Here is a 23,919-nt window from a genome sequence, read left to right on the forward strand (position 1 = left end):
AGATACAGTCTGGATTTCAATTCTGGGAGTAAGTGATGGGTGAAGTGCCTACTGGAGGAAAACTACATCAACCCTATGCTGTTTCAGTGTGAGAGTGTTGTGCGTTTTTGCGGGCTATTCAAACCCTTGACGTTTTGGGAAAGGATCATAAGAGCCATTATAAGGTGAAGAGTAAGCCACCTCTCTCTCCTAAACAAGAAAATGTTTCCTCATCCCCAGTCTTATTTTGCGCTTCATATATGCGTTCAGAGACTTGTCTATGGTATGTTGTGGAATTTTCGCAGTTGATGCCACTTTGGATTGTGTTAAAAAATGGGAACAAGTTTTTCGGGAAACTTTTTCAGATAAACTATGGCCTGAGATGTTCACATGAATACACAATACCTCCACCAGTAGTAAGGTAGGATAGGCTGGGTACAAGCTTCTATCCAGATGTGCCATGTTCCTTTGGTACTAGACTTAATATTTCCCACTGCCTTGCCCCATTGCTGGAGATGTGGACACCCTAGAAATACATTGTTCCATATCTAAAATCAAACACTATTGATAGACATTCATACCCTCATATAAAGATCTTACTGGTATTGCATTTTTTCATAGACCCAGCCTGTTTTTACTGTATTACATTGATTTTAATATTGGAACCTATAAGAGATGCCTCCTTATTTACTTATATTCCTGTTTTCCTTATCAAGTTATAGGTTGCTTAGGTTAATGTACACACACCATCTGACCATCACACCTAAACAATGTATTCAGTCACTGTGTGTCGTCTACAGATGGATCCAGCGACAGAAATATCCCAGAGAGATGTCCCCGTCCTCTTTATTCACAGGATTGTACAAAGAAAGATTACAGTATCTCACAGCAGTGTCAGGTAGATGGAATTTATAGTCTCACAAATATATCAAATGTAATTTTCTGTAGAGCAGCTGTGTATGTTTAATACACTGATATTATTCTGTTTACGCTCCATTAATGATTTTTGGTTACTTAGGTTGAAGATCTGACTTATGTTAAGGCAGAAAATATGGAGGGAGAAGAAGAGATGTATATGACGGGTGATCAGCAGTGTAAGGAGGAGGAAATCCCTACAGATATCAGCACTGGTGAGTAATAAACACTTAATACAGTAAAGAGTGACATAATACCATTTTTCAGACACTACTGCAATCTCTTGTTCTACACCCATAAAAAAATGATCTGCTCAGTGGGGGAGTCAGGAGCCATCGACCTCTATTAGACTCCTGTTCTCCTCACATCATATCAGTGTGTGCTACCAGCCAAGATATCTGACCAGTTTCCTCCTCCCACAATTGTGATTCTCATACATCAGTACAAGGGACGTCACCATAATGATTCAATCATTGATCAATGTGATGAGATTGATGGTATTACCCATGATCCTCCCCGTGCAGTAGTACATGTGACATTATCCATTCTCTTTCTTGTGTAATAATTCCTGAATGTTTTATTCTCAGTATGTGTAACACTGCAATACTAAAGCAGGTTATTTCCTGCATACATCCCATCACAACACACACTTCACACAAACTCTACCTTCCTGCAGTCACAGATCTATAATCACACACCCGTCATTGTACCATAGCTCCCCTCATATCTCTGTGGTTGGTGCTTTGTACTGTTGCTCTTCATCTTCTCACCTGTCTCTGTATCCTGCTCTTCCCTTATGCTTTATTACACTTTTTGCTGTTGACTGTCATGACCTGCTCCATTCTCCTACTCCTTCCTAATGCTCTCCTCCGCTCTGTGCCTTCATCATTTTGTGTTGCGATTTCCTACTATGCTGTATTGCTCTGTCAAGCTGCTCTCCTCTCTCAGTGCTTGTCTACACAGAGGCTTCAGCCTAAATTAGTAGTATTACTCTGGCCATGGGGCTATGCTGTCTGATATTAGTATATAGAGGCTGCTTCACTGTTTTGTTACCAACGTGTCCACTTATTGAACTTTGAGATGTGTAGACCAATGGAAAGGATGTGCTGTTAATTTAGCCCATATCTACTCTGCTACCAAGGCTCCAATGTCTGTGTGTGTAGACAGTGTCTGTATGAGCATTGTGTAAGGACAATGTCAATGGCTAATGAGGCTCCTTGTCCTATGATACATGCTGGGCAGTGTGTGTGCCTGGGAAATATTACACACCAAAGTCTGCGTTGTTGCATTGTCCGAAGTGTCTCTGCAATCTGCATGTCGCTGTGGCTGGGTCTATGCAATCTGTATGTCCCTGTGGCTGGGTCTATGCAATGAGCTTGGTAATGTGTTATATTTTAAGCCAATGTTTTAACTGTATAATTGCTGTAAGTACATTTGGACTTCTAATGAAGTGTTCTTGTATGCAAATGGAAAGTAAACAATTGAACATTTTGATCTCCTTCAATGTATGAAAACTTGCTACTCAATGTTTATTTCCATACATCTATTTTATTTCCAGCGGATGGAAACACAAGCAAGAATAATTCGGAGGGATATCTTGTTTTGTCTCCAGGTTTTAAAATAGAAGATAACATCATACAAGATTTTCCACGAGGAAAACCCATTACTCCAAAAATGCATCCAGTACTTCACAGTGCACATATATCAATTGATCCTTCTAATCATGAGGAATGTTTTCCTAATAATTTAGATATTGCTACACCTAGTGCAGCTCATAGCAGTTGTATAATATTTCCATGTTCTGAATGTGGGAAATGTTTTACACATAAATCCAATCTTCTTAAACATCAGAGAACTCACACAGTTGAAAAGCCATTTTCATGTTCTGAGTGCAGGAAATGTTTTACACATAAATCCAAGCTACTTAAACATCAGAGAATTCACACAGGTGAGAAACCATTTCCATGTTCTGTGTGTGGGAAATGTTTTACAGTTAAATCGAGTCTTGTTACACATCAGAGAAGTCACACAGATGAGAACCCATTTTCATGTTCTGAGTGTGGAAAATATTTTACACAGAACTCAGATCTTGTTAAACATAAGAGAATTCACACAGGTGAGAAACCATTTCCATGTTCTGCATGTGGGAAATGTTTTACAGATAAATCAGGTCTCGTTAAACATCAGAGAATTCACACAGGTGAGAAGCCATTTTCATGTTCTGAGTGCGGGAAAAGTTTTTCACAAAAATCCAGTCTTGCTACACATCAGAGAATTCACACAGGTGAGAAAAAATTTCCATGTTCTGAGTGCGAGAAATGTTTTACAGATAGATCTAATCTTATTAAACATCAAAGAATTCACACAGGTGAGAAGCCATTTTTATGTTCTGAGTGTGGGAAATGTTTTGTACATAAATCAGATCTTGTGAAACACAAGAGATTTCACACAGGTGAGAAGCCATTTTCATGTTCTGAGTGTGGGAAACTTTTTGCAGATAAATCATATCTTGTGAAACACAAGAGATTTCACATAGGTGAGAAGCCATATTCATGTTCTGAGTGTGGGAAACGTTTTACAAAAAGAATATCTCTCTTAAAGCATCAGATAATACACACAAGAGAAATGCAATGTCCATGAGCTGATGCATATGATACGGGTTACAGCAATACTGTAAACATTGTAAAATATTTGCATTTTATAAATGTAAATGATGCAATTAGGCATAAATACATTTACAAAGTGTATACTGATAAAATAGAACACCCAGTTATTGATTAATCATTATTCATATATTGAAGTAGAGTGTGCAATCAACAATGATAGTACAATTGAACAGAATCTGCCAATGCTGGTAGCCCCCAAGAAAAGACCTTTGGATGGGGTAGCTATAAGAGACACACCACGTCTCTTAGTAGTAACATATAAGCTGACATCATAGGATTGTAGAAGGTACAATTGTGATAGACAAAGCCGATGTCAACAGATTGGAGAAGGTAGAATCGTGTTGTACAGTCAAATAAAACATCTTTTAATACAAACACAAGCAGAATAATCTAAAATAAAACTTTGCTTGTGCTAAGGTTTGGTAAAAATGAGGGACTTTATACAGACTACAAACATGTGAGTTAAATTGTTCTGATTGACTTGCGCTTTTCACTGTAGAGCTGATTGCAGAGTAGAGAAAGCTGATCCAGGTGAGCAGACTATCTAGATTGCTGTTCATAGCAGAGTGCTGATTACTGGAATAGAGAGAAGGTGTTTTTAGATGTCATAATGAACAGTTATCTGAGAGCTGTCACCTGGAACTAGTATTGTGAATCCTCACAAAGACACAGCAGAAAAACAAATTTATACCCCTCTGCTTATCTTCAGTGACCATAAAAGGACCAAACAATTAACTGTACAACCTAACACATCTGAAGGAGCCTGTAGTGCTAAAATGGGACACAAGTAAAAGAGATTCCACCAGTGATGCACAATATGTGAAGATTACATTAACCCTATCGCTACAAGTGCTATTATTAAACCAGCAACCTTTAATTGTCTTCTCACATGTTAACCCAGGCGTTCCCCACTCTGGATCTAAGTGGGAAAACTATGCATTATGGCATTATTGCCAACAACTTACACAGACTATGTCATTTACAGGAATGGGTTAAATCTACCTAGGTTCCAGACAGCACAAACTCCGTGTAAGGATGATTATGATATTGTGCTTTTTTTGTGATCATGTACCAGTAATGCCATGTATAATATATGCTCTTGTTTCTACTTGTATGATGTAACCGAGCTGTGCTAAGTGAATCACATATGTACGTTTATATTATTACCTTATATGGTCACAGTCCAGGAGCCACTGTCCAGACAATTTCTATATATGAATGAGCTTAACAAGAACAAAGCAGCCTCATCCTGGGACCAGAACTGATGGTGTCCAGACTACTGCTCCATAAAGAGTTCAGGGGGTATATTTACTAAACCACGGGTTTGAAAAAGTGAAGATGTTGCCTATAGCAACCAATCAGATTCTAACCGTCATTTTGTAGAATGTACTAAATGATAACTAGAATCTTATTGGTTGTTATAGGCAACATCTACACTTTTTAAAGCCCACAGTTTAGTAAATATACCCCCAGGTGTCAATGACAGTGGGGCTCCTTGGTCTGTGATCACTGTTTACACTACCAGGCTAAGGATATACAATTAATCACTTAATTGTTGTTTGTTTTTATTGCTTGTAGTTTCTTATACTCACTCAATAAATCACTGGTATTTTTTTTTTAACATAAGTTCCACTGAGAACAAAGCAACTGTGGTTTTTTTTTCTGGACACCACCAAGAACTATTTGGTTATTCCATTGAAATCAATCTACCTTTCCAAAATGGCGAAAAGCATGATTCCACACATGTTTTCATAATAAAGTCTGCACTTGGAAATTATGTTTTGTTGTGGTTTTTTTTTGGATAGTTTGCATGGTCTTGAATGCTTAATATGTTTAGGAATAATATGTGTAGCCCGTTTTTTTGCTCTAGCTTTATCCCTGATAATTTTACTGATTTACTCAAAGTTAAACAATTAAAAGAAGAATTTAAAGAGAAATTTAATCAGTCTGTACAAGATCTAGATGGTAGTTGGTTCAGCTGGTTAAACTCTTCTAATTGGTTCACTGCATAGAAGGGATGGCTTGGAGGAATATTGTATAATGTTCTATACATCATAGACTTAGTGGTAGTTATTTGGGTTATCATCAAGTTCATTTTCTTCTTTCTTGACAAATGTTGTACCATAATGATGTTTAGTGCCAAAATGGGGAGAGAGAACAAACTACATTATACAATATATGAGTCATTCTAAAACAGGCCAACAGTGAACTTTAACTTACATAGAAAGAGCTGCAAGGTGTTACATATATTCCAACATCACATCAATAAAAGAACAATTGTAACCGACACACAGTGCAGGCAGCCATGTTGGGGGCATTATTCTTTTTATTGTAATCAATTCATGAAGTATCCCAGTGATGTCACTGGTTCCTAGGGAATTTATAGGATGTATGTACAAGACAGACAGCCATCAGTTTCCCGTGTCCCAATGCCCAAACAGAAGATGATGGGATGAATTATTGTATCCCAACAGAATTCCTGGATCCACTGGCGGTTATTTACCAACGAGAGAAAGTACAGCCCCACAGAGCATTTCATTATAAACAAATGTACATATTTACCAGCATGTGCAAAAATCAAGTCTTTTTCCAGGAGGAATATGGCCCTTCATCTACCCGCTGAGAAAGTACGGCCCATTAAACAACGCACTCTCCGCCCTTTGAACTTTATTTAAACATCTTGCCCTGCCAGACAAAATCTTTATTTCACATGCAGACCAAATACAAGATGCAGGAGTGAGACCACATTCAGCAAGGAACGTCCAAATCTGCATGGGTCCTCCCATAAGAAGGAGCAAAGTTATGGATCCCTGCAGCTGCATCTGGACCCACGAAGCTTCACATGGACCTGTATAAATGAGTAAAATTGTAAAAAAATAGCCATATGCCATCTCAAAAATGCGTTTGCACTGTGGGACCACATTTTTGCAAATTTGTAGATGACCCTCAGTGAGAAAGTAACAGATTAGAGAACTAATTATATGAACCATATCAAACCTGCAATTAGAGAGTATGATCAAACATGATGTAAGATACCACATTATATCTCCAGCCCATTGGCAGGATTATATATAACTTAAAATACTATATAACAACGATTGGGCTTGCTGGCAGACTTTAGCCTAGGGGACAAATACACAGCACTAGCCCATTAGTACTGGCCCATCCTTAAATGGTGGTTTTTCCTGCAATATATACTTATCAATATAAAAAGAGCAGATGGAATCTCCTTACAGCGCATGACAAACAACTGAACCTACCACCATACATTACTTCATAAGCATGTGTTTAACTTCTGCTAAAAGATTACATATTAATTTGTCAGCTAATATTGTTAACTCGTTACATACTCGGCATATAAGCATAACATAATCTGTATTATTCAACTTCCATTTAGTATATATTGATTATCCATACTACTGGGATAATAGTGTACCATTTAAAGAGGACTCTTTTTATTATATCATAGTCCGCACAGTCCTCTGAGGGCACTCCATGGTAGGCCTCCTCTGCATGTCCTTGCAGTGTGGGCACCAAATGCTTGACCCATTCCTCTCTGGGTACAGCATGTAGTCTGCAGGTCTTTTCAAATAATTGCAGATGCTTGTCAATATTACCAATACTGTCCTCAAATTTAGGGCAAGATGGAGATGATAATCCAGATCCACTAGTTGGCAATTCCCCCCTGGTCTGCGCAGCTGGTGCCCTTCCCTCATGGTGCCATGCCTTGATGACCTGTGCCCGCTCAGCTGCATTTGCCTTGTCCCCTAAGGCCACCAGCTGGATCCTTGCACTCATCATAGGGTCTGGGTCTGATGGTACAGTCTGTTGAGTAGAGGGTGCTCCTGTCTGGGGGTCTGGTTCACTTTGTTCCCGGTTCAACTGGGCCGCTGCCTTGGTCACTTCCACAATCAGTTTCCTCCATCGGGGTACCATGCTGTAGGTGCCATTCTCTCAGTGCCGCTCTTAGCTCCTCCCTGTTTGGCGAATGCCTGATATCAATGCCCTTGGAACTGCACAGAGTCTCAAGAACCGCGCTGGACAAGTTGGAGTATGCAGACATCCTGTGCGTTACTTGCCGTATGCAGACAGACATAACACAGTGCAGGGTAGACACATGCATATGTGTAATATAAAGTCCCAACACAATGCATGCAAAAAAACCTATTTCAGAAATTAAATTAAAAACTCTTAATACTATAATTATTAATAATAAATATATTTTACAAGAAACATTTATTTTACACGAAATACATAAATCAGGATGTTTTCACTGTGTACTGTACATAAAACATATGTTTATAGTTTCTCTTTCACACATGTCCTGCCATACACACATGTAGTCATCACTATCAGTCTGCACTTACACCTGCCCTGTACCTGCTGCAAGTGATACGGCTGAAAAACATGAACCTAAGAGATACCCAGAGCTTGAATCAGATGAAGGTCTGTAAGCTCAACCTCGGTGCCCCCTTACTGCACATTGCCTATGTGCATCTGTCCCTTCCTGTCCCCGTTCTGCCCTTCAAGTCGTAGGCAGTTGGAGGTGTCACTTGTGTTCAGACGTGAATTAGATACAATTGCATTCACCGGCGTAAGTCCGTTTCTGAGCTTGCACGGAGCAATTTCACGCACGATACTGCACTCAACGGATCTTACTTCCGAAGATGAATCAGTCTCAACAGCACTCACAGGTGGGCAGATTACACAACAGCATGATTCAAGCCACAAGCAAGTTGATTGGTTACACTGTAGTTCTTTAATTTTGTGCTTAAGTCGTTTTGTGTAAAACATTGACTAAAAAAAAGGAGAAATAAAAATGTTGTATTTTCTAATGAAATTAAACTTAAAAATAAAGATAAACAACATTAAAAGCAATTGATGTCAGCATATAACTTCGGAACATGTTTTATTTTATACATCATAAAATGGCTGCTTCTTGACTCTATTTTATCTCACATTCAACACCCACACATACATGACTGCAACTCCCAGAAACCCCTGTTGTTATTTGCAATTGCATCTGTGTGATTGCTTTACATGTTAGTGAGTGTGACTCTCGATTTGGGAGGAATGTTGAGTTCCTTGTGAAAGTTCGGGCAATTGTTGGGGAGAGTCACACTCCAGGTTCCATAAGGAGGACAAATTCCCTGCGCTCCTCAGAGGGGTGGGGATGAGCGACCATGGCGTATTCATACTTATACATACTACATGATCGTTAGGTGAATCGGTCGGAAAATATTAAATAGTACGGCCAACCAAATGAGCCGCAAATTGATAAGTTGGAACGACTTTCGACCACTGTGTCACTATACACACTAACCCGACTTTTGACCAAACGGTTGTATGTTGGCTGATTTGCCCAATTATTGGATGAAAACGCTCCAGTGTGTACCTAGCCTTAACCAGGATTAAGTCAATCAGCATCTGGTTTGAGTAGCTATTGTTCTCCCTGGAACTGTCAGACTCCTAGGCTCTAAGGGGCATATTTAACAAATCACGGTAGTGCACTATTGTGCACTTACCGTGGAATTAAAGTCCCGATGTGCCCTCCGCAAATTTATTAAAGGTGCATCGCAGCAGATATCATGGATATCTGCTGCTTTGCACTCCTGATCATTTTTGCGAGCAGTTACCATTCAACAGAATGGTGACTGCTCTGGCCGCAATCTAACAAGTCCCGAAATTTTTTTTTTTGGGGGAACTTGTCAGAATTGAAGAAATCCACTGCTGTCAGCTCTGCTCCGAAGAGCAGAGCTGGACAGCGCATGTGTGGAGGGATCACATGATCCCTCCCTGTCACTTAGCACGCTCTCTCTGCAACGATAGTTGCAGAGACAGAGTGGGGACTTTGTGCGCATGTGCACTGCACATGCGCAATTGAAGGAAGAAGAGGAACGAAGAGGAGATCCCGAGACAACGCGTCCCGAAGAGGGGGGTAAGTGTGATTATTTCTATCACAGAAACAGCAGTTTTTCGGAACTGCTGTTTCTGTGTTCCCTTTTTAATAAATGTGAGAAATAATTCAATCCTTATCCTTGCGATAAGGATTGATAACTATTTCTCACTTTTGCCGATTAATGATAAGTGTGCCCCTAAAACTGTAGGGGGAAAACCATGATCGGATGACAGCTCTCTCCTCCCATCTCCATCACATTAGGGGGGGATCTTTACAGTGTGGAAAATGTTGTCCCTTTAAAAAGACCTGCGGGAGAGACTTGCGTGTGTCATTTGCTTTTAAATGCTTTTGCGTTGGAGTCACATCTCCTGCCAGTGTGCTGAGGATTTTTGCCCGGCAGCATTGTGGATTACAAGCTTTTCTTGGACTTTCAGATTTGTTTGCTTTCAAATAAATAAATACGTGTAACTGCGCTATCTAATAGGTTGCGCAAGAGCTGCACCAGCTGAAGGGTATCCCTCCCTTAATAGCATATAGATACCAGAAGTAACTGGGCGCTCATTGACTATGGGTCCCTATCTACTGAAAATAGTGAAGTTCTGTATGCAAGATGACAATGAGGTATAAAATACATAACAATTTAATACAATTGAAAGGATGCCGACAAAAGTGACACAACTACCCGCATGTCACCGATGTTAAGAACAATCATAAACAAACAATAGAAACAACGTTATGAATGCCAATATGCAGGTTCCATAAGTATCCTATACAATAAAAAACCAATGCAATCGTAATATACAATAAAAATGACGATAGCCTCCAGCCAATAATGTCAACTGAGTGTTGCTATGCCGGATTCCAAGAGGATTGCAAATTTAGAAGTATTTGTCAGGCATACATGTAGTCAGAAAGTGTTCTTATTGCGGTTTAAGTCTGTGTGGTGTTAACACATCCGTAATAAAGCCATCCAGGCTTGTAAGCATAATAAAAGTCCAGTCACGGAATCAGAAAGTGGTGGTTTGAGGATAAAAAATATATAATACTTGCTGTTGTTGACCCTCAGACCGACCGCGCGGCGGGGCAGAAATGAACACTGCAGGCTCCGGCAGGGGCGGATCTAGAATTTTTTTCTACCCCAGGCGATGTAGGGGGGGGCGATTTAACCCCCGCCCCCTTTCTAACTTCCAAGGCTGCCGGCGGCTGCACAGTATGTGCAGGTCCGTTCGGCAGTGATAATTTGCTGTCCCGCTGCTCTGATTGTGTTTAAAACACAATCAGAGCAGCCGGGCAGCACATTATCACTGCCGAACGGACCTGCACAGTGTGCAGCCGCCGCCAGCAAGCCCCGATCGCCCCCCCCCCTGGATCCGCCACTGGGCTCCGGTGGAATAGAGCTGTGCAGACGTAACGTCTGTAGGGAATCTCCGTAGTGAATGTTAGAGGGGCGTTACGTGAAGTGGGCGTGTTCAAACGCGTTTCGTCCCATACAGGACTTTTTCAAAGGTTTGAATAGGCGGTAGTGATGGGGTGATATAAATAAGGCTCCACCTGAAATGATTGGTTGTCCGGCATCTCTGTGTCCCTAATAGGTTTTTTTGTGGAGGTGGCTGGAAGCTAACAGTACAATTAAAAAAGATGAAAGGAAGCAATCATAATTATATAAATGGAATCAAGTAATAAGAAATAAAAATAGTCACTACATAGTTTGATTAAAACATGATCGTTTATAACCTATATATATATATATATATGTGTCTTGAACTGAATATGTTAAACCAGATAATATAATGGCTACAATTTACATATTAATCACTATAATGGGTTGCAGTATGAATAAATACAAACAATGGAATCAATAATCCTTTTGTATATCTGTGATGGAGGTGATGGCATAATAATACCATTAGATTGATGGCAACAAATCAATATATCTTATGCAAAGTCAAACCAATCTAATAATAGTACATATAATGAGCGATGTTAATGGCTTAATCAGACATAACTGGTACAAACTGATGTGCAGGCGCCTATATGTGATTGAATTAGATGCATAGTATATAATATAATAGTGTGAGTGGTTTAAGCTCATATTATAATTGCTGCAAGGCGTTAGTGTGAGCAAATATAAACAGTGTTCCTTGTGTGTATCTATAATTGGCAGAGGTGACATAACATCCCATAATAAGATGATAATAAAGATACACCAAAACATGTAGTTGCTGTCCAACCGGGATTTAATTACCAATATGGCAGATATATCATATATATGTACGTATTCCTGTATTGGTCGCACAGGAACAAAGATATGTCCAGGTTAGAGATGCAAGACCTATAGTACCAGGTATTCGCAGGTAGTCCCCTATCCTGCTACTTACCTGGTCCTCTCTGCTTCGCTTCCAAGGTCAGATGAGATTGGGCATAACCAGAGAGGTAGGACTGTAGGTGTATCATACTCACCTCCTCGAACAATCTGTCCAGAGCACCAATAACTATAATGGAAGGTGCCACGTACCCATGATTGGTTAAAAGTTCATCCTAGAGTTAAGTCAAACTCAATATTCAAGCCTAATGAGGCTAGTGCCTTGAGATAATAAATGGCCCTAGTTTCCTCTTTATTCAGTTGTTGCATAAGGTTGCCCCCTCTCCAGTAATTTGATTTGTTTGCTTTGCCTGTTTTAGTAACCACGAAGGGCTGATTACAGAGTAAATATAGCTGTGGTGGTCCAGGTGAGGAGACTAACTAGATTGTTTCCATCCTCGGGCATATAAATTATATATCATTTTGCTTGCAGCTCTACATCATCCAATATTTTATTATTATGTGCACAAAATAGCCTTTTATATTAATATCATTACAGCTTAGATTAGCATCAAAAGTGCCAAGCTCATCTGAGTTTACCAATCATATTGAAGGAGTGTCTTCAGCTTTATCCAATCAGAGCTAGCCACGATTTATAATCATTGGGCGCATATCTCTACAAAGTAGCTTTTTTTTATCTTTCATAATACTCTTCATTTGAGAGTTATTTTATCACACAAATAGATATTGCTACAGCTCTTAACAATCCCAAAACAGAAGATCCATATAATTGCCCCCACTCCCCCAAATATTAGAAGTGCACTATATCCACAGTGAACAGATGTCAAACAGTAGCCGTTACATTTTTACATTCTCACTAATTTAAAGATAGTATTCAGGAGTCATCCCAAAACACAAACTCATCATCCAGAAACTAAGCTCTACAACTACTTAATATTCCCCTTCATTGTAGGTGAACTTTTTCTTCTGTTTTGAGATGTAGCCCCTCAAACACCATATCCTTTTTCCAGTGGTCAAAGTGGAAATTTAGAAGTGGGGGTATGATAGCTTGATTTATTTAAAAAATGTTTAACACTCATCCCCTCTGATTCTTATCCCCCCCCCTCCCTCTAAAATAAAAATCTGTGTCTGTGCATTCCTATCTATCATTACTACTTGTGTTTTTGGGTGGCTACATCCCTGGCATTCCCATTTCTAAGCTGTCTGTCTCTTTACACTTTACCTTTTACCTATCCCCCTGCAGCATCTTCTCCCCTGTCCCTGTCACATATCCCTCTGCACCATCTTCTCCCCTGTTCCTCTTACCTAGTCTCCTGAAGCTTTCTTTTTTCTCTAATTTATTTTTCTTCTTCTGCTTCACCTCTTTTCTTTCTTCTAGTGACTATTCTGGTCACTCGTTGAGAGTGAATGGAATGCAGGTGGAACCCATACTTTCACTTTCCTATGCTGCTGAGTACAGGAGCAGCAGTGGTACAAAAAGGTTAAAATGTCAATAGATTAGGTATGCTCAGGCTCGGTTTATTGAAAACCAAGGCCCCAAAACATCCCCAATCCAAGTACCAAGCCGAGCCGGCTCAGTACTTCCTCTGAAGTGAAATCGATGCAAAATGTCATTGTCGCGTCGTCAGATCTTGCAGGTTTTGAATTCCATAAGTACCTCCCTCTACCGGAGATCTAGCGCTATTTCTCAAACAGACACAGGAGGGGTAGCAGCGTTCTTGGCAGCCTCCAGCGCCATTGCTATGTGACATTGCTCACACAGAAACAGGAGGGGTGGCAGTGTTCTTGTCTGTCTCCAGTGAAATTGCTGAGTGTCATTGCTCACACAGAAACAGGGGTAGCAGACAGTGTTCTTGTCAATCTCCAGTCTCCAATTCCATCCATATGGACCCTGATCAATTTACAGACAAGCAGGAGCACCAAGCAGCTACTGGCACCAGTCATGGTGATACTAGTCCCTCTACGTCATGTACTGCTGCCTATGCTCAAGTTCATAGTGGGTTTAAGTCAGGGAAACTAAAATCCCAAAAAGAAGTTTTTACATTGTTAAAGAAAAAACGCTGCTAATAAAGGGAAAGTTAACGAGAATTTTTTTTTTTGCCAACATGCCATTCTAGGCATGCAGTGGCAAGGAAAGAATTAGGCAATCGCCTTTCTCTTTTTTGCAAATTTTTATTAAGGTTTTTTTCCCCCCAAAGGTAATGACAATAATACAAGCCACAGATAGTGTATTCGAACTACAGATCAGAACATTACAAAAGAGCAAACAGGACATTACACATAATTTGTAAAGTACCAGCTTCAACAATTTAAATGCAAAAGTTTAGTGTGAAGTTAGGGGTCTTACCCCGAATGAGAAGTTATTGTCGAAAGGCACTCTCTGTACCAACGTAGGGAGAGGAGTGGACCAGGGGAGGGAAATAGGAAGCAAAAGAAAGGAGGGAAAGAAAGAAAGGATGAAAAAGAGGAAAGAGGGGCATGTTAGTAGGCGGATGATTAGAAAGGAAGAAAAATAGAAAAGTGAAGAAAAAGACTTGATACCAAAAATATATTCACTAGTCATTCAAATAATGGGATTTGTATAATAGCCAAAAAGTTATGCTATGATGAGGTAAAATAGTCTTGCCATGCAAACCATGTGGAAAGAAGCTGGTTAGGACGGTCATTTACAATACTAGTCGTATGTTCTAAACTATATGTTTGCCAAAGATTTTGAGTAAGCTCTGGAATTGTGGGACACTCAGGCTGCTTCCATTTTCTAGCTATCAAACATCTAGCAGTGGTGAGAATATGGCCCAGAAGTTTCCAAATATGTTTATGGGTGTCAGAGGGGGAGGCGGGGGAGAAGAAAATAAGAGAGATGGAACGGAAACTTTAAATTGGTGATTTTAAAAATAAGGTCAGCTACCTATCTCCAAAATATTTTGAGTTTAGGACAGTCCCACCAAACATGGGACAGGGTTCCCCGATGACCACAATTGCGCCAGCAAAGGTCAGAAGTTGAGGGGTAAATAGATTTCAGTCTGGAGGGGACTAAATACCATCGAAACAAGAGCTTATAAGCGTTCTCTTTTATCTGTGTACAAATTGAGGATTTGGCAACTGCCTCTCCGATATCAGACCATTATTCAAGGTCCAGAACCTCAGCCATGGGCCTTGGCCTTTCTTATGAGTGCTAGTTCTGCAACAGTCAGTGAGGCATTTTTTGATCTCTCATGACGATGCACGACCTTATCATTCTGAGTCAAAAAGAGGTGCCCAAAAATGTTTATGTGCCGAGCTGAAAAAAACCAGTAAGGCAGTAGAAAAAACAGTATGTTTAGAAATAACACAAATCTCTGTGGAGAATCTATCCACAAGTGCTATGTCTAATCCTGACCTTTCTGCTACTGTACTCATAAAGATGCCTCATTTCACCATTTCTGCAAATGTATAGCTGGTAATACACAAATTGAGGATGCCACTTTAGATTTTCAACAGAATGAGGGGGATATTTATGTAGGTGACGACGGTACTAATAAGGATGTTGAAGATGATGATGTTATTTGTGTAAGTCCTGCACCAGTGGACGCAGTTCTTGCCAGTGATAAGAAGGCCATTGTCTTGCCTGGGCATAATACCAAAATATCCACCTCTTATGTGTGGAGTTATTTTTACCCAAATCCTGACAACAATTGTCTAGCCATTTGTAGCGTTTGTAAAGCCACAGTCAGTAGAGGTAGGGACCGTAACCATCTAGGAACCTCATCCATATTACACCATTTGAAGAGAGAGTTCATGGCAATCTTTTGGGAAAATCAGAAACTTATGCTAAAAAAATAACAACAAGCAGTGCATCATCAGCTAGCTCCCTTCTCTCCGCTAGATCCTAGCACCTGCAGTCTACACCGACAACATCTTCCACATCAATATCCTCACTAGTGATCGGAGTTAGTGCTGCATCCAAGTTGCTAAGGCTAGGTGACTCCTCCCCTATCCAGGATTCCTCTGAAGAATTCCTGAGCGTTAGGCCCACTGCTGCTGCAGCTGGGGGTGGATCTTCATCCCAGAAGCAGACCAAGAAGAAGACTACTAGTAGTTTACAACAATTGACTGTTAAACAATCGTTTGCAAGAGGAAGCAAGTATGACAGCTGTCACCCAGTCGCAAAGCGGATCACAGACGCCATGACAACTATGCTAGTATTAGATCTGCGTCCAATTTTCACTATTAATGCAGCTGGTGTTAGAGTTAATTAAGATCCTGTATCCCCGTTACCAAATTTCATCTCAACACCATTTTACTACAAAAGCAATTCCTCACCTCTACCCAGGGCCGGATGAAGGGAATGGAGGCCCCTGGGCTAAGGGGGCCTCCATTCCCCCGTGAGCCGGCCCGCCCCCCCTTTCATGAGCCGAGCCCCGCCACCGCCCCAGGCACTTACCTCCTTCTCCTGTTACGGCAGTCCTTTCCCGGCGCGCTGTAATCTACTTGCTGAGATCACGTAAGAGTAAAACTCACGAGTTCTCCTCAGTAAGGATTACTGAGCGCCTGGGAAGGACTGCAGCAAAAGTGCTCAGCAGAATTGATCAGGCCGGGGGTGCCCCCGCCAAGATCAATATTGCTGCTGAGATGCCCGAGGCCCAGTTAGACCTCCGGTTAATCCAATATAGTGAGAGCATTAAAGCTGGGTGAATTCCATCACATTCCCTTTTTTACTCACACAATCAACTTGGTGATACAGAGCTTTTTGAAAATTGTCAAGAACGTGCAGGAGATGCTGTCTGTGGCCCGAAAACTTTTGGGACATTTTCAGCATTCTGCAACAGCTACAAGAACAATTTAATATGCCCTGTCACCAACTGAAGCAAGAGATTGTAACAAGGTGGAATTCCACACTTTATATGCTTCTGAGGATGGAGGAACAGCGAAAAGCTATCCACACTTACTTAACAAGCCATGACATTGGGAAAGTAGGGGCAATGTATTTTAGTCCAGCGCAGTGGAGAATACTTTTTGTGTTGTGCAAGGTGCTGAAACCATTTGAAGTAGTCACCTGTGAAGTGAGTTCAGACACTGCTAGTTTGAGTCAAGTGATTCCCTTAATTAGACTTTTGGAAAAGCAGCTTGAGTAATTGAAGGAGGAGATCAAACAAAGCAATTACACACAAGTATGTCAGACTTGTAGATCAAGTACTTTATTTGCTTTGCCAGTATCCAAGAGTTATCAACATCTTGAAATCGAATCACTACATTTTGGCAACTGTGCTTGATCCTAGGTTTAAGAGTTATGTCTTCTCTTTATTTCCAACTGACCCAAATCTCAAGAGATGCAATGAGCTCCTGGTGAGCAAGTTGAAAGCTCAATTGGTACATGACACGATGTTGTATCCTCCTTCAGTTTCTCAGGGCAACTGCTGCTAGGACAAAAATTAGTTTTCCAAAGAGACCCAGGGATGATGCAGATGAGTCAACAGAACATTTTGACATCTGGTCTAATCTAAATGAATTGCTCAACAATCGTGACACCTGTGCCGTAACTCCACCTAAACCTAATATCAACATCCAAAGAATGGCGGAGGATAATTTTAATGACAGCGTACAAATAGACATGTCAGACAATCCTTTTACATACTGGGAGACAAAAAGGCAATTTGGAGACCCCTATACAAACTTGCTTTGCAATACCTAAGTTACCTACCATCCAGTTTGTACTCAGAGTTTTCAGCACAGCAGGGAACGTTGTCAGTGATTGGCATAGGAGGCTACATCCTACAAATGTGGAAAAGATGATGTTCATCAAAATGAACTTCAAATTCCATGAGGAAGGCCTTTACCAGGATTTACACCAAAGTACAGAGACTTCTGTAATGTTTGTTTCCAGTAGGGATGAATTAATATAGCATGAAGATTAGGTACACACTGATGAGGGTGAGAATGAGGCTGAGGATGATGACAACATCTTGCCACTGTAGAGTTCATTGACAGCACTGTTAGCTTACCTGGCTTAAGCCCATTGGTAGCTTGTTTAGTGGGGGCCCAAACAAATCACGCACTTCAGCCACAAAAGTGGCAGTCCTTGTTGTGAAAGTGCTTGGTTTGTTAAACTGTACATGTCCATTTTAACATATTTCCAAGGACAATTTCATCTTGCACTGTTTGACGTTTAGACCTTGGTCTATCAGCTTGTGTAACAGTCGACAATTTAGGTGTCAACAGTATTATTAGGTCACCAATTCACATGGTGGACAGTATGATTAGACTATAGACTATTCAAGTGTGGACAGTATTATTATAGGGCAAGGGATATGGTTAAGGACAGGCCTAGGGACAGATCTAGGGATAAGGACAGGGTTAGGGACATGTCTAGGGATAGGTTGAAGGGACAGGGTTAGAGGTGAATTCAATTTCCCCCTAGTGTATCGCTGCTCTAAACCTAATACCGTTATTACGGTACGTTTAAACCGGATTTTGGGAGATGCGAGCAAAAACCTGGCATTGACACTAACATAATAATGGTTTTTAAGCATACTATTATCCTAATAACGGTAATAGTGTGCAGGCCGTGTTACTTTGTACAGTAACGCGGCCATTTGAAATCCCCCTTAGAGATAATAGTGTCTACATTTGAATTGTCAACTTAATATTGTCTAAATTTCAATTGTTGTCCTAATACTGCTGTCGATGTCATTATATTGTCGACTTTATAACATTCTCTAGTCTGCTGCCCATCACTCATGTTATGTCAATTCAACCTAAGGGTTAGTGGGTGGGAGGACCCAAGGTCAATTCCATCTTGCACCACTTTTCTTTTCTGTCACTGCTGTGTGGCAATGTTTCCTACATGTGATATAAACTGGTGTGTTTTTGTTGTTGCTCTGTCGCTTAGTATCCTGCCAGCTTCATTGACAGCACTGTTAGCTTACCTGCCTTAAGCCCATTGGTAGCTTGTCTTATGGGATCCCAAATAAACCAAGCACTTCAGACACAAAAGTGGCACTCTTTGTCGTTGAAGTGCTTGGTTTGTTAAACTGTACCTGCTACCCCCTCCTGTTTCTGTGAGTTTGGTAAACCTTTTTAACATATGGGTGGGTGGGGGGGGCTCAAGGACTCATCTTGCATCACTTTCCTTTTCTGCCACTGCTGTGTGGCAATGTTTCCTAGATGTGCTATGATCTGCTGTGTGGTTGTGCCGTTGCTCTGTAGCTTAGTATCCAGCCAGCTTGCTGCAGTCTTTGACCAAAAGTAGATGAAAATAATATTGTGACCTGTGAGGTGGTCAAAATTGACTGGAAATTAATGGAAATGACTGTTATTGAGGTCAATAATAATGTAGGAACAAAAAAAGAGTAAAATTATGTGATTTTAGCATATTTAAACAAAAAATACAGATCCAAAACATGAAGTTAAATCAGATCCAAAACCAAAGCACGGGAGTCAGTGAACAACTCTACAAAAGATATGTACAGTGAACGTGCTGGCTGTCAAATCAATGTAATGTGTGGCCGCACTGCTGGGTGGTAAGCGGGACATGCATTAACACACTGCATAGATGAGACAGGCAGCACATCAGGAGCTAAAATGACAGAAGTGGCAGTATGGTTTACCATTGTTTACCATTGTATACCGGCACACGTCGGACACTGCACCTTTCACAAAGTAACCAGGTGAAATGCTAATTTTTACACTTAGCCTTATAATATATATATAATGACACTGAATTTTGATTAATACATTGGGTTAAAGATTAATATTTAGGGCTGAGAGCAGATTTGGGCTGTGTAACTGCTGTTTGGAAACACAGATGTCTCAATGACATGGTTTAACACACCTTGCAAAATTAACATGGTAGAATGCAATTTTTTAAAACTCAGCCATAACAATTGTGCCCTCATAAGGTTCTGTTGAACTCTGTGTAGAGTCTCAGATCCATAGCTCCAACTCATTTCTGGGACCCCGGCATACATCACGCGAACTTCTGATGTCAGCCATATTGGCCCTATGCAATTTGTGAATAGTTTAATCACTTCCTTTGGGCATAGTACTACCCAATCAATAGTCCTTTATGTGCATGCTAATATGTCTCAAATGGTATAATTATGAATATAAATTCACAGGTTATAAACGCCTTCAGTGCTAAGGGCGAGTCCCACTCATCTTAGCAATGAAGGAGTTAAAATGGGAAAAAATCATACCTGCCTGTACCCTACTGGTACTTACTGCCAGAGGTGGCAGGGAGGAGCTTAATGAAGTCTCTTCCCAATCACTGCACTGCAGGAAATTCTGAAGAACCAGAGGATGGGTGAGTGAAATATGGGGGATGCTGACTTGGGGAAAGTAGTTATCACTAGACAATAACCATACACTTCAGAAATCACTAAAAAGTTCAGGAATGGGAAAGCATCTCCTCCATCCTGGCTTCAACAAACTCATTTGGGCAACACTCTGGCTTAGTGGCTAGCACTTCTGCCTCTCAGCATTGGGGTCATGAGGTCAATTCCCAACCATGGCCTTATGCGTGTGGAATTTGTATGTTCTCCTCGTTTTTGCGTGGGTTTCCTCCCACACTCCAAAAACATACTAGTAGGTTAATTGGCTACTATTAAATTGACCCTAGTCTGTGTGTGTGTTAGGGAATTTAGACTGTAAGCTCCAATGGGGCAGGGACTGATGTGAGTGAGTTCTCTGTACAGTGCTGCGGAATTAGTGGCGCTATATAAATAAATGATGCTTATGAAATCTACAAGGAGCCACATCATTTAAAAAGGGATTCCCCTTTTTAAATGATGTGGCTCCTTGTAGATAATGCATTATGATCAATAATACCCTACACTACAGAAATGCTAGAAAAATCAGGGCATGGGAGAGGACACTAAAAGTGCCTGATCTTCCTGGCACCTACATATATGGGGGCACTTTCGTATAAAAGTGAGGCACAGCGGTTAGTAATTATTGTCTTGTATCACTCTCATCGTGGCTTAAATAAACTCAAGTTTAATGTATGAGGTTATATAATTTTCAACATGATATGCTGTCTTGGGTTACTATTGTTCCTAAACATTGCATGTGTTTCATTCAAAACAGTGCAAACTAGCTAAACATTTTTTAAATAATTACATTCAAGTGTAGATTTTATTATGAAAACCTATTCTGCTGTTTGCTGTTTTGGAAAGGTAGAGGGATGCCAAGGCAGGTCAAAGTATAGCTTGGTAGTGGTTAGGACAAAAATGAATACACACAGTTGCCGATGTGCCCGTCAGTCAGGCGCATGCACGGCTAGTGCACGCACAGACCCGGCATGCACATGGACACACTGTGAATGTGCCATGGAAGCACGTGCCAACATACTGACTGACGGCGTATGTGCAATCACATGAAGACACCCCACTGTTTGTGCTGACTTGGCACGCACACAGTGGGGATTGCGGCCAGGGGTGATGACATCTTCACCCCTGGTCCACACACAGCGCTCAAGTGTGTGTGGTGAATCACCACATACACATGGCCGCTGGGAGTTTCCGGGTCTGAACTATAAAAGCCAAACCAGGAAATCCTTTTCTCTCTCTTACTGCCTGCTTGCTCCTGGACGAGACTCCCTGAACCACAGAAAAAAAAAACTATTCTACAGGAAGTTCCCCACACTTCCTAAAAAGGATATAAGTATCACTTATATATTTGTAAAATTGATTTAACTATTTATATGTAACTGTTTAGCTATTGCTTGATATCTGGGATATTTAAATCAATGTTATAAGTACTAATTTAGTACTAAAGAAATCGACTAAACAAGAGAAAAGAATTTGATAAATATCATTTATAAATGTATATATAGCTTTAATTCTTAGTTGTGTGTGTAGTACTGATTTGACTACACTCTAGGTACTAATTGCTCTGCTATCTGTAATAGCTGAATCAATATTATAAATACTAATTCTTATTAAAGATAAATGTGTAAAGAGAATAATGTAAGAATAGTATAAAGTTAAATAGTATAGGGAATAAAGGTGGTGAACCTAGGGTTAATTTTATATTGATACTACTTTACCTTTGTGTCAGCAATGGTTGAACAGTTTGTCAGACGGCTGCTCAGCCGCAAAATGCTTAGCGTGGCAACATTCACAAATACTGTTCACTGTACTATACTTATGAGCATTAATATTTGTTTCATCAAAGTTACCGACTTGAAGAATAGTGTGGCATCTTGTTCGCAAACTTTGTTTTGACGTGATATTACCTCTGTCCTGTTTGTTTTCTCTGTGACGGACAATTTGCTGAGGAGTCAGATTTGCATGGCGATGACGATCACTTTGCGTTCTCTTTGGTCATCGGTCATAAGTTTGTTGTCCGGCTTTATCCTAATCCGCCCTTTGTCTTTTTGCTGCTTCTTGCTGTGCAGTTATTCCCACAGCAGACATTTACCTTTTAGGTGGCATCGCAGTTACACTTTGTTGCTTAAATTAATTATTATATTCCAATTAATTTAATACTAAGTGCAAATAAAATTAATGGTTTGAAAATCGAGTCAATTTGGAATAGCAAAGGTCGTTCTAAATGGTAACTGGCACACAAAAACCTTAATAAACCAAACAAAATAAGCACAAGAAATTAGGAAAATCTAGTCAGTAGGAACAGTCAAGTGCACAAAAGAGTTGTGCAAACATTTTACCAAATTTGTGTTTATAAAGGTGACGAGCAGCGTTAGCCTTTTATATATATATATATATATATATATATATATAGATACGAAGTTATAAAGTTGAATAATATATGTATAAATTGTAAATGCAAGGTTTTCTGTTGTAACAGTAAAATACTTTAATTTGAATACATACATATGTAGCGAGTATTGGTTATTTATAACAGATATATATATATAAATATATATATATCATAGACAAACCGAGGGGGGGTTCCTAGTGCCTGGAAACTCCCCTCCAAGCCTGAGGCACTGTATAATTGAGGTGGCTGGACCCTGCTCCCACTTCACACAGCTCTGCTTGAAAAGGGAGTGCTGCGTGCACCTAACAGTAGTGCACAGAGCATTGCCCGTGTATATTATGGGGATAGGAAAAGTTGGAGAGCAGCCAAGCACTGTCTAAAATTATAGTCACGCCCCCAATGCATGCTAGTCACGCCCACTGGTGGCGTGGTGTGGAAACCTCCCTCTACAAATCCTGCGTTTGCACCTGTATATATATAACATATATATATATATATATATATATATATATATATATATATAAACGTGAAGTGACGCTAAGACACAGTTGGTATAGGATAAGTAATTCTGTAAGGCTTTAGTGTTAGTGTGGTGAAAGGACTAAACAAGGAAAAGTTATAGAAGTGTGAGTGTATAACGAGTGTATCTGAGAACAGATTAAGAAGATAGTGTGCGCAATTAAGACATAAATATGGGATCTTTTTTAACTTTTTTGCAATTACAATTAAACTGGGAACACAGATGCAATGTAGTTTTATCTGTTATTAAGTTCATTGAGGTGTGTTTCAAACACCAGGCCACTACCCTACGCATTTCGCATGCTATGGCTCTCCATGTAGAGGCATACATGGAGGCAGATATGTACACATAAAAAAATTGTAGGCAGACAGGCAAAGACACTGCTGCCTCTACAGGAATAGAGGAAATAACTGAGAGAGAGAAGGGGAACAAAAATGGGGGCGGTCTCATTGTCATCTCTTGCATTTCCAATATGTAGTCGTGTCATTTCTGCTCTTTCCCAAAACTCTTTACTATTAAAAAATATGCAGGACTGTGCCAGTCACAGTTATCCTGGGCCTGTAAGTGCCCACCGCAGTTACCGATGCCCGGATTACCTGCTCCATCCGCTACGCCCACGGTACACCTCTGCACCCAAGTATGGAGCTAACCAAACCTCTTCAGTAGGACAGGACACCCCCCCCCCCCTTGTCTGTGCATCTCCCTAAAATTACTATTCTAAACTAGACAAGTATGAATCAGTTCCAAGAAAGATCTCCCTTTGTTACAGTCTTTGTCCCCATCTTATCGCTGAGATCAGTATGACCCTGAGTTAGCTCCTGGACGAGGTAGGAGGCTTCACATTAGTGACAGGTAAAATGTGAAACATATAAATTTTATATTAACCAAAAATCTACAAGATACGAATACACATATAATG

The 23,919-nt window shown here is 40.3% G+C and overlaps 3 protein-coding genes and 1 pseudogene across 7 annotated transcripts in view; 2 read left to right on the forward strand and 2 right to left on the reverse strand.

Annotated features, from left to right (window-relative positions):
• Positions 1-3,635, forward strand: part of LOC142160024 (uncharacterized) — a 73,395-nt gene extending 69,760 nt beyond the window's left edge. The window contains exon 10 of the mRNA XM_075214944.1: positions 2,722-3,635. Within this exon, the coding sequence (XP_075071045.1) occupies positions 2,722-3,534 (813 nt within the window). The 3' untranslated portion in view covers positions 3,535-3,635. The remainder of the gene's footprint in view (positions 1-2,721) is intronic.
• The window catches only part of LOC142159947 (uncharacterized), a 502,572-nt gene that overhangs the window by 470,068 nt on the left and 8,585 nt on the right, over positions 1-23,919 (reverse strand). The window lies entirely within an intron of this gene.
• The window catches only part of LOC142159791 (uncharacterized), a 1,176,369-nt gene that overhangs the window by 14,377 nt on the left and 1,138,073 nt on the right, over positions 1-23,919 (forward strand). The gene's annotated exons all lie outside the window — the stretch shown is intronic.
• On the reverse strand, positions 11,789-11,906 carry LOC142095584 (5S ribosomal RNA; annotated as a pseudogene).

This window comes from Mixophyes fleayi, chromosome 6 (assembly GCF_038048845.1).
Source record: "Mixophyes fleayi isolate aMixFle1 chromosome 6, aMixFle1.hap1, whole genome shotgun sequence".
Taxonomy (NCBI): Eukaryota; Metazoa; Chordata; class Amphibia; order Anura; family Limnodynastidae; genus Mixophyes; species Mixophyes fleayi.